Consider the following 12,269-nt stretch of genomic DNA (forward strand, 5'->3'; position numbering starts at 1 on the left):
TGCTGTAAATCTACTCACTCAAAGGGTAACAGATTGCAGAATTATGTCAAAATACAACATCAAGTTTAGATCAGGTTAAATATGCCTATATACAAACTTGACACTGGTTCACTAGGTTTTATTTCCACTCATTTGACAAGCTAGGGACACAGGGGTCAAGTTGGTTAATCCCTTTGTTGAGTAATTTTTTTGTTAAAAAAAATACCTCTTAGTCAGCGCTTCGGCCATGTTATGGACGGGTCAATGGATGAGTGAGTGAGTGAGAGATGTATGTATGTCACACCAATCAGATTGGATCTACTATAAACAGCCAATCAAATTTCTTGTTGTAAAGGTAAATGATATGTGAGAAGATTCAATCCCGACACAGTTTAGAATGCCCATATTTACTCTTCTATGAAAGAGGAGGAAGTATTCATATATTGGGCTTACTTCGACATTTTCTGTGGGTTAGGCTGAGGATTTTAGTTACGAACGAGATGAGCCTTGAGGTTTGAAACAGTTCGTGAGTTAGTAGTATGCAAATGCAATGAGATATTTTTATTTTTAGTTACAAAGGTAACTTGATACTTCTGCTTTTCACAAGGAGTCAATTCAATTTGAGGTCACGAATCGTTGCTTCTTAAGTTCTTAGGACATGTTTTAGAGGAGACGAGACTATTTAGATTCGAAACAGTTCTAACATTTACAATAGTAAGTGTAGGTGACGATTGTTTTGTTCTTGTTGCATGCAAATATAACAAGATATTTTTATTTTTTAGTTACAAAAGGGTAATTTGACACTCTTGTTTTTCACAAGGGAGTAAATCCAATTAGAGCTGACGAATTGTCACCACTCTTTCCCACGAGATGTTTGCTATCTTTAGTTACAAATGGTAACTTAACACTTTTGTTTTTTTATATGGGAGTAAATTCAATTAGAGCTGACAAGTTATTGGCTATTGTTCCCAGGATATTAAACAAAAAAAAGCTTTCATTTCTGGACAGTTTTTATGTCTCTGCAGTAGCAGTTTATTTTTTATTTGATGAGCATTTTATCACATTCTTTTCAGTCTGATATTTTTAAAGGTAAAAAGTATCAAAACTGTTCAAATGTTCTTTGAAGACTGTGTGGCACCAAGTTAAAGTGCAATTTAATTAAATCAGACTTTCATTGTGTCAGAGAGGTTTTTTTTTTTCTCTTTCTTTCTATTTTTGGTGAAGTAGTGTTGTTGCGTTGTGTTGTGTTGTGTTGTATAAAAAGGATAAACTTACGACTTGTATACAATGTGAAAAGGTCTCTTAACTTGAGTATTTTTGAGCAAAAATTCCTCTAGGGGGTTGGAAGGGCTATGTGATTGGTGAGTGAGGGAGTTATACATGTGCATGTGTCACACCAATCACAGTGTGGGTTTTACCAAAGAACGAATCAAAGACAAAAATGAGATGGTCTCTACATTAATCTGGAGACGTGTCAGATCACTGTAGTTTGTTCAGTCAAACATTTTATGGCTTACTATTTAGCTATCTTACCATAACCGATGTAACATCGTATGTACGTCACAAATTCCCAGTTTCTTTCTTGCTGTACGTCGCAACCAAAAAAACTTGTCAAATTAACCAAATCATTATTGTAAACAGCTCCATGAATGCTCCTATCTCCGAGACTTCACAAAAAAAAAAACCAAGAAGATTGTTTAGATCTTACAACCGCGCTTTTAAAAGTTAACTATTTTGGTAGCACTACAGTCACAATGCAATGCACATTCCAAAGCAGTCCTTGATGATTCATTGATTGCTGTAGACACCACATCACTTGATCAACACAAACTGTATTATTGCACCATCAGTCGTAGCCGTTGTGAAATCTCCGATGATGTAATTACTTCTGGCACAGGTCATGATATGGCGTCATGAGTGACCTGAAGAAAAAACAAAACGGAAAAAAAAAAAATCAGTTTTGAACCTATTTCCGGCAAATGTGGCACACCGGAAGCTGAGAAAATTATTTCCAGCCATTTTTCAGCTATTTTCGTCATATTTCCCCTCAGGAGAGTTTTGTAAAGTTAGCGAATTACTATGCAAGCCACCGTAATGGTGGTTGCCGTCTGTGAAATGTTAATCTGCTCAAAAATTGCGGCCAAATCTTTCAGAGATGGAAGTCAGGACATTTGTAACGCTACAGAAAGTAATTTGGGACCAGTTGCTGGTTTGTAAGGCTGAAATTATCCAGAAGTAAGCTTTTTGTAACTTGAATATAACGAAGGCCACGCGGTGAACAAATTGAATAAATTATTGGCTCTTTGTACTATCTCGTTCTGTTTTTTGTTTCGTTCTCTTTTGGAGCCTGCTGAGGTCTTTTTTTTGTCTAAATAAGCTTAGAAAAGTTCAAAAAATATTTTCCTATTCAATTTTCAGCTCTCAGGCAATAATCTTGGATTTTTTTGACCGAAACGTCGGTTCGTGTTATGTTCATGTGTTTCCGTCGCTATAGACGACTGTCGCTTGTTTTGTTGACTCAAGCAATGAAGCGAGGTGACAAAAAAATCTAATTATATTTAGTTCTGGTTTTGTTCGATTTCATTGAAATTTTAATATGATGAAGCTGGATTGTTAAGGAATAGATTTTACCACTGCCGATATGAGGTAGCTATTAACGCTAAAGTGATATATCGCTTCGAAGTCAGGGTTTTGAAGAGATTTTTTTGCGAAGCATGGGTTCGGCGTGACTTTGCAATCTGAGATTTTTGTTGACCCTGAAGAAAAAAATATCCAGAAAAGGTCATTTTATCAATGATTCAAACGAATATAAATTTATACATGTTCCGAGCTGAATTTCTAGTGAAAAAACATATTTTTGATGAGCGCTGGGTTTTTGATTTTTTTCCCGCGAAAGTGTCGACCGGGAAATAGTCTTAGTCTGGAACTTTCTTCAGGATATGTATGGGTATGAAGTTACGAAGTCGAACATTATTAACAACAGCTTTCTTTCTTGAAAGTCACGATTAAATTTGATTATATTTTCCCTTGAGTAAAGGGCTAGCAAAGAAGTCACACGAGTCACATAATTCAAGAATTGCGTTCTCCACGGCTATCTTTAGTATCGTGGTTATTTTCCTACCAATGATGTAGTCCTTGCATGTTCTGACATGTTCTTTGCTTGGCTTGCAAATATTTAATTTTCCTTCCGATCTATGAACTCGCTGTGATGAAACAGCCAAAGAATTTACTTCATTTGCCTAAAACTACAAGAAATAGGTGCAAAATTGCAAATAAATTGATGACTGTCGCTTCTCGTGAAATAAACTTGCAAAGTAAACACGATCTTATTCATCATGTAGCGAAAGTGAAAGCTGCAACGTCAACACATTCCATGGCTGACGTAATACCTTTTTTTAGCTTATTTATGATTCCCTTTGAATGCAACGCTTCCATAAAACCAAAAGAAAATATAGTTCGTACAAAATAAAGAAAACAATATCCACAACATTGTCCTTGTATTAATGTTTCAACAGCTTTTGGCGAGTAAACATCACAGGCTGCATGACTCAAAATTTGGCCAAGTGGAAGTTTGGGTCTGGTCTCCGACAAAACTAAACCATGAACCGCGCTCGGCCCATGGCTGCGCGGTTAAAAAATAACTCTTGCACACTTTGCATGCCTATGTTCTTCATAGCAGTGCAGGGATATTCAGATGAAATGATGCAAATCAACCTATCCGGTTGCTAAGAATCAGATATCATCTCTTCCATTCCTATGTTAGCGTTGAATCCCAGAAGTATTGGGGACAATGCTTTCTAAATTTTGTGCTGCTAACAATCTTAAAATATTTTTGTTTCTATTAGCTCAAAATGTGGGAATATGGTTTTGAAGTTGTGAAAGAAGCATAAAAAATTATTAATATTTCCTATAATTTTTTTTCTAAAGAGTTGTTACTTTTTTTTGCTTAAGGGAGAAGATCAATCTTGGGTGCATGGACACTACAAAAGCCTGCTCAGATTGTCTTGAGCTCCAACATTGAAAACACTTTCTTTTACTTTCTTTTTTTTTGGTGAAGAGTTGTGAAAGTCTTGTGAACAACTTTGATGATGTCAAGCATACAACACTGAGTGAAAGGGCAGCTCTGAGGGAGGCAGCAAGGTACACGTCATTCAGTAATTTTCCTTGAATTATGTTTTAAGTACTGTAGAGTCATATATATAGCCTGGGAGCAGGCTCACTTGTTTGGGTAGCATATCACGGGCAAGGGTGGCGGAGCTGCAACCGTGAGCCGGCAAAGCTGGGGAGAAGAATGGGGTGAGGAAAAGTGAGCCTGCACGCGAGCTATTGATTTTTGAATTCCGCCCCTCGCAAGGTGTCAAGTCGGTATTTCACATGTGTCAGATGACTATCCAATAGGAGCGAAGCAAAATGTAAACAAACATGACAGCGCACTGCACGTGGAGACTTTTGTGGAGGATGGTCAAACTACTTCATGGACAGCGCAGAAACCCCAAAGAAAGCTTTGAAGAAAAGCGTGGATCAAGCAAATGATTGTTGCCGAATGTGCAAATGTTCTTTTAATGTTAAGTATGGAACAGGAAAATCTGGTCGTATGTCCACACAAAATTTATACATAGCCTCAAATTGCAATGGCAGCTGTGGTATGACGGCTCAACTCTACGTTAAGTTCCTCCTTATAACACAATATGAAGTGCCCTTCATAAACACGAGTGAAGCGACAAAAAGGTTGAGTGACCGAACAGAGAACGGCAAATGTACAAATGTCAAGAACTGTAGAAGTCATGTAGGCTAGTCAACCCCATTTTACACTAAAGGCAAAGAAAACATGCGGCCCGACCTTTATTAACATAACAACATAGCTGTCTTACAATGACACAAAAAAGTTGTTAGAGAGTAATTTCACTTCAACTTTAACCTTAGAAAGTTACTGTAGACCTTTAGGGGTGCCTTCCTGAAAATGCCTTTTTTATGCACTGCTTTAAAGAAAACCATGGTAAAATATATATCATTGTAAAGCTAATAAACTGTAGATTCTGAAAATAACAATATATTTTGTTTTGATAGGAAAGCGCAAGCCTTTAAATGCAAAAATGACCGTACTTGCTAAACTGAATTACCAGCCTTTGTGTTACCGTGAACATCCAAACTGACTGGACATTATTAATCAGGAGCTGATGGGCTAACAAAGTGTGTGAGGCTTTTTCGATATTTCTATTGGTTGCGTAGGAAATCCCTTTTAAAGTTGGACAATAGAACATTTTCTGACTGCTGTTACTCAATGAGATGTCACAGGAAAAATAATCTAAATATTATTTCGATTTTCGCAAAAGCCTCACACACTTTGGTGTGCTAATATCGAACGAAGATTTTGTTAAAATCGGATAAATCTACATACCCTATTAATTCATTTGAATAGAGGTAATTCGTGCAAAAATAAACCTTGAGTTTTCGGCCTCGAAAGAAATTCACAGTTTTCGCACCTCACTAAAGCGGCTGTCAACCTGGCCATGTGGCCAACCAATGAAACGCAGCTCTGAACTCCTGGTGGGCTACAGTAACACTTCCTGGGAGTGAATGTGCAATGTTTACATCCACAATATATCTTACATTGGGAGTAGCGAAGTCTGCCGTGAAACATTCAGCAACTTATAAACCGAATCAGCAGATAAAATTTATGGTAAAGAAGGAAAAGGGAAAAAAGAGAAATCATGATAGCAGAATAGCCTTGAACAGGCCTACTGAGTCAAGTGAGGATATATACATGTTTTTAAAAAATTCTAAACGCGTATTTCATCGGCCTGTTTGTTTTACTAGAATGTGGAAAACACTCTTCGAAGTAGAGGAAAGAAGCATTTGGAGAAGCTGCTTTGTCAGATATCAGTGATTAAAGTCGTCGTTAATTCTGTGGCAATCAACTTCTGTGCCAGAAGAAGCTAGAGCAGCGCATCAACGAAACATTCATGAGCGGATCCTTGCGATTTGTGCTTCCGTTAAAATGTGGGAATTCGGAGACTGTGCAAAATTGCCTAGTCTATCACCTAAGAGACCAAAACAATCAACAAAAGCAAAGATTTCTGTGCAAGAAATTGCAAGACATAAGGGATAAACTTAAAAAAACAAAATACGACTCTGTGGATGAGATCAGTTGCTGCGAAAATTGTTGCTGCTCAAGTCAAAGGTCGACACATTTTAATTGGCTTATGGCAGTTTGCAGTTTATTGACTTATATTAAAAAGTTTTGTTGTGGATAACTCGTTTGTGTTTTAAGTTTTTAAAATAATTTTGTTTGCAAAATTCAGATAAAGCAGAAGTCTTGAATTTGGTGCAAAAAAAATATTTTGAACAAAATAGGCCCTTTAAGGTCTAAAGTAACCTTAATACATTCTAGAAATACTTCATGGGTGAGTGGGTGGGACATGTCAGGTAAATGGCAGATGCCAAAACAAAAGCTGAACCTTGCACAAGCCACATGACTGAAAACCCCTCACACACTTGTACTCAGACTCCCAGCCATGTGTGAGATAAGTGCTTTCCATTTCGTTCGTTCCTCAGCCAGCGGAAAACCACACACACTATTTAGGGAGGAAGCCACATCAGTCTTAGCTGGTTTTCATGCAGGTTCTCTATCCTGGTTGAATTGATATTTGTAGATGTTTTTTTTTGTGGAAGGTAGAAAACCGTAGAACCCAGAGAAAAACCCTTGGAGCAAGGCAAGAACCATCAACAAACTCAACCCACATATGATACCGGGCTGGAATCGACCCTGGCCCACATTGGTCGGAGGCGAGCACTCTCACCACTGTGCCGTCCCTGCTGGGTTTATCATTCTCTAAACCTACTCCACTTTCTAGACAGAAAGCACAGGTAACCCAAGCTCAGTATAGGAATGTCATACAGTGTAAGAGTTCAACCTTAATTAAATATAATTATGGACTGTAGTTGACAATTAGACATGAACTTCATTGTAAGAGATTGTATGAGAAATACTGCTGTCACTGTAAAGTGTAGGAAATTGGCAATAAAATTTTCCTTTAATCTTACCTAAGTTGTTTTCTTGTCATTCCTTATGATTCTACAGTATTGGAGAGCAGGTCGGTTTTCCACCCGAAGAAGTGAAGCGAAGGTTGGAATTTCTCTCAGGACTGGGTGTGTTTTCGGCGGCGAAAAATTTCATCAAATTTATGCCACATGATATTTCCACAAGAAACGGCTTTGCTGATAAATTAGCTAACTTTTCCCTTTTTCTTGTCTCTGGATTCTGATATTTGAGGCTGCAAATTGCCGATTAAGTGCAGTATTCCATGATGTGACTTCCTGCTGCCAGACCTCATAAGCAACAGAATCCAACGACAATTTGAAATCCTGACCCCCTTGGCACTGGTCATTTGTACGGTGACAATTCAAAACCAAGGAGAGTTGGCCACAGTAATATTGTAAGAAGGCCTGAAAGCTGATGAATAAAGTGTGACTTAAAGCAAGAAGATAAGATAAACTGCACTTGTAAAAGAAGACAAGAAGAACTGCATTCGTAAATTTGACTTGATTTTTCACCACTGAAAGCAAACCTGGTCCTAAGAGGGATTCCAACCTTTGCTTTGCTTCTTGGGGAGGAAAACCAACCTGCTCACAAAAGGTCTTAACCTGCTGCTAAGAAGCTTTTAACGCTTTAAAATCATAAGAAATGACAAGAAGACAACTTAGGTGAGTTTAAAGGAAAATTTTATTGCTAATTTTGTGCAATTTGAAGTGACAGCAGTATTTCTCATATAATCTCTTACAATGAAGTTCCTGGCTAATTATTAACTACACTTGGTATTTTTAATTAGGGTTGAATGCTTACACTGTACTTCGATATTGTGATGCTCACATACTGAGCTTGGGCTACCTGAGTGTGCAGAAAGTTGTTAAATTGAAAACAACAAGTGCAAAATTGTGGTGTTACTCCAAACCTCAGTTTGTGAGCGGTGGAACTGAGATCCAATTAACATATCCCATCAGAAGTCACAGTTAGATCTAAGACCACTTTCTAATAACCCTTATGCGTGATGACGTCACGATTTCTTTGGTAACTTCAAAGCGAGGCTTGGTGATGGTGGTTTCGTGGGAATATAAAAGAAACATATAGGACACATTGGACATGGCTGTAGGAAATTCGCCTAAAATCACTCTTTCTGAGGATGATATCAATGGAGCTTTGTTAAGAGGGAAGACCCCTAGTCAACTTACTATTCCTGAGCTAAAGAGATGGCTTTTCTGCAGGAAAGGAGCAAAATTGAGTGGAACAAAGTGATCTCTGGTCGAAAGGTAAATACACTTGAATAGCTTATTTTCCTGGCTTATTTTATGTTGTAAACAGTATATCAAACTGAAAGAAATCAACTGTCCCTTTCAGAGTTCAAAGTTATATCGATGGTGGTCTTGATAAAGACCTCATCGATCCAGACAATGGAGAAAACATTGTGAGAAAACAGCGAAAACTTGGTGTTGACGGTGGTAATGCCGCTGCCACCTGCGATGAGTTTGTTTCCTCAGAGTACTGCTTTGTGGAAAAGGATTGCTGATGGTCGAACACTTCTACCTGAATTTTCCCTGGCCAGCATGATGGCATACTTTGTTACACGTAAAGTATGTGATGGACAAAATGCAGGTGATTTTAAACATTTAAACAATCACTCTTATTCATTGTTTAAATCTGGTCATATTCAAAAGATTTTGACGATCAAAGGGAACGACAACAATATTTACTTGAATACCGTCTGTTTGCCAGAAATGCGCAAAGACCGAGAATATAAATTCCAAATGGTTCTTTCTCCTTCTGCTGAGATTTTGTACGCTGAAGATGCCTGCCCCATGGGAAGAAGACCTACTGGGAGCTGTAAACATATTGCGGCCTTTTGCTAAGCCCTTGAGGAGTTTGTCAGATTAGATTTTACACGGCCCTTCCTGTCTTGCATGTTGCACCCTGCAATTGGGAATCAGCCATGACAAAAAAAACAAGACTCCAAAACCATCTACGAAATATTGTTTGAGTGTACTGAGTATGGAAAGGTGAAGAAAGCACACCCTAAGCCATTTCCACAAGGCTATCATGCCATCCCCGTGAAACACTGTTGTGAACAGCTTGATGCGACTTTAAAGCTGGCTAATTTGTGCAATGGATTGTCAAAGCCGTGTGCCTTTCTTAAAGTACATGTACTGAATACCAGACAAAGAGGAGCTATTTCTGTTCAACAAGTGGCTTCAACAGTCCCAACTAATTTAGACTCTCACCTAGTTAATCAAGCCTCCTGTCCAATCCCAGTGACAAGTTTTTCCACCCTTTAAATCCAGAGTCATCCATGCAGACAACTCCAACATTTGCTGTTCATAACTCAACAATTTCAACATCCCTAGTTACTCTAGGGAAATCACCAATAGGTGCTCATTCCTCATCAATGGTTACTTCAGGGGAAACACAACTGGTAGTTGTCCCTCTTGTATCATCAGTTACCATTGGTTTAAACTCCAGGAGGATACTAAATGAGTTACCTGCCTCACCCTCACCCACTCCACCAGTTTCCTCTGCCCATTCTACCCCACCAATGAGAGGTAATGTAATCAGTTCCCCATACCATCCCAAACTGTTCAGACCACCCCATCCCATCATCCCTCTAGCCCCTTGCCACTAACCCCTCTCAATTATTCACCGCCCTGCCCTACATTATGCACTGGAGCTAATCTAAGCACATGAATGGATATGCCAATCAAGCTTCCACTACATGATTCTTCTGTTAATGAAGTTTCAGTTCCAAACAATTTGTCTGAAGAAGCCAAGCTCCTATTGAACAGCACAGTAAAGGTGAACTTTCACCAAGCTGCTGCAATAGAATCTTCAGCTAGAGAATAGTCTGAAAACATTGATTGGTTAAAGTATAGACAATGCCGACTGACTGCCTCAAATTTTGGTGGAGGGCTTAAGAGAAGAAAACAAGATTGTTCCAAACTTGTCGAGAGACTGACAAATTCCCATGGAAAATTAAAAGTCAGTTCACTTTATTATGGCCGTGACAATGAAGACATTGTAGCTGATTACTACTTACAATACCAGGAGAGGCATGGACACCAGGGAATCAAAGTATTCCCCTGTGGGCTGATTGTTAGCCCAAAATATAGTTGGCTTGGGGCTTCCCCTGACAGGATAGTTTACGATCCTATGAGTGACCCCTCTTACGGAGGACTGGAAACTAAATGTATAGAGTCTGGTAAGGGAGTGACTCCCTTACAGACATACCAAGCCAACTGAGAGCCACAGTTTGGGAAAAAGAAATCATTCTGTTTGATCAAAAATGGTGAGATCCTTTAACTTGTCCAAAAACATCATTACCATCATGAAGTTCAAGGCCAGTGTGGAGTTTCAGGCCTGAGGTGGAATGACTTTATGCTGATGACTGATTTGACCCTTGGTGACCAAGGAATACATGTTGAAAGGATCTATTTTGATGACACATGGCATTGAACTTCACTACCAAAACTAACTGATTCCTATTTCAACCACATCATTCCCGCATTACTGCAAAAATCTTAATTACTGTAAAAAATCATAAAATTAAAGCTAAGAAATGTAAAATCTACTGAAAAATTCAATCTCTTATCAGAATTTTTTCAATCTGGTGTCATACCCATTATCAGGCTCAATCTCAGTCATTCTCAGTGCCTAGTAGAATGTGATCTCACCTATTGAGCTGATTGGAAAGATTCACAGTGACATATATTTTGCTGAAAACTTAACTCACTAGCAAAGGGTATTAATGCCTGGGAATAAGGGTGACCCACTGGACAGTTGTTAAAAAAAAAATTTTGCACTTGGCAACATATTTCTACCTATACATATGAGACTGTAATCTTGTAATATATTTTTGTAGAGTAATTAAATAACTATGGAATTCTGTAAATTGCACTTTTCAATAACATATTACTGTTTCAGTATATACCAGACCTGTGGATAGCAAGTCCCAATAGATAATAATTAGCCATTTTATTTTTTTGAAAATTGAAAAGCCAATCAGTCTGAGAAACACTACCCACTTGTATGGTAGATGCCAACATAAAATACACTTAAATAATAACAATGGTGGTCAGGTGGTCATGTTGCTGATTTCCTTGTCGTCTGACACCAATGGTGGCAGGAAGCTTGTCAACATTGCACAAACAAAGAAAATTTGATTAATAATGCCAGATGATCACAGTGTGATTGGCACATAGTCCAAGATATGATAATTTTTGATTCGCTCGATGGCTTGTTCAACATGAATGCAAAACTTGGCAATGCGTTGAGTTTCCACAAGTTCATCTTCCTCAAATTGACCTTTCCCATTTAAGAGGGAATGTTCAACTTCACACCCATAGGTGCAAGGTCATCTGTATTTCAAACCCACGATCTGCCATTAACACATCACCCTTAGCCCACTCCTCGCCAAGTATGCCAGATTTCACTGGCACTATCACCACTGATTCCAATGAGGGACTTCAGGGTGTTGTGATTCTTGTACGTCGAGAATGTAAGCTGCTGAGCCTCAGGTTGTTCGATATAAATTTTGGTAGCATCAGTGATGCACCTTAATGTACAATGTAGGACAAAACTCCCTCACCTTTTCAAGTAAGTTTGTCAATGACTGCTTACACATCGGCCAGATTTCTACTTCTTTAAAGTGGTGAAATGTGGCATTAACCCAGGTGGTGATAATTCTTGACACGTGCGATTGAGAGAGCTCAAAATGAACAGCTAAATCTTGTTCAAGCATTCCAACATGCAGCCTGGTCAACACCAGAAGTAGCTCATCTTCAGTAGTCAATTTCCTTGACGGCCGAGGTTTTGAACCTCCCAAATCTTCATTGTTGGAATTGGCATTACTTGATGATCCTCAGTAGGTCAGATTGTTCATTCCATTGCCCAAGAATTCCAAAAGGCAACAAAACTGTTCTTCAGTAAAACCGGTATAAAATTTAAAAACCTGTGGAACTTGCCGCAAATTTTTCACAGAGAATCTCTTGGTTTCTAAGGCAGCTTGGGCAGTTTTCCTTCGGGCAGTTTCTCTCTCCAGGGATAACTCCAATTCTTTGATTCTTGACTGTTGTTCTTCAGACTCCTTGATCTCAAGCTCCATATTGTCATTTTCACATTCTGCCATATCATCTGACGGGTTGTTTATGTATGAAAGTGGCTGCCTTCTTTTGACCAATTTTTGCTCTGCTGGAAGTTTCCTTGGTCTTTTTTCTTGCACAAAGCAAAACTTCGTGGGAATAGACCC

At 38.6% G+C, this 12,269-nt stretch overlaps 1 protein-coding gene across 6 annotated transcripts in view; it reads left to right on the forward strand.

Annotated features, from left to right (window-relative positions):
- The window catches only part of LOC145467664 (dihydropyrimidine dehydrogenase [NADP(+)]-like), a 278,425-nt gene that overhangs the window by 19,914 nt on the left and 246,242 nt on the right, over positions 1-12,269 (forward strand). For 3 of the 6 annotated variants that reach the window (XM_081451259.1, XM_081451260.1, XM_081451265.1), the window contains exon 3: positions 4,037-4,119. The exons of 1 other annotated variant lie outside the window; for it this stretch is intronic. In XM_081451259.1, the coding sequence (XP_081307385.1) occupies positions 4,037-4,119 (83 nt within the window). Of the gene's footprint in view, positions 1-4,036; positions 4,120-8,293; positions 8,630-12,269 lie in introns of those variants that run through there. 2 more of the 6 variants (XM_081451264.1, XM_081451261.1) reach the window with 2 other exon arrangements.

The sequence above is a fragment of the Orbicella franksi genome, chromosome 14 (assembly GCF_964199315.1).
Source record: "Orbicella franksi chromosome 14, jaOrbFran1.1, whole genome shotgun sequence".
In the NCBI taxonomy this organism is placed as follows: domain Eukaryota; kingdom Metazoa; phylum Cnidaria; class Anthozoa; order Scleractinia; family Merulinidae; genus Orbicella; species Orbicella franksi.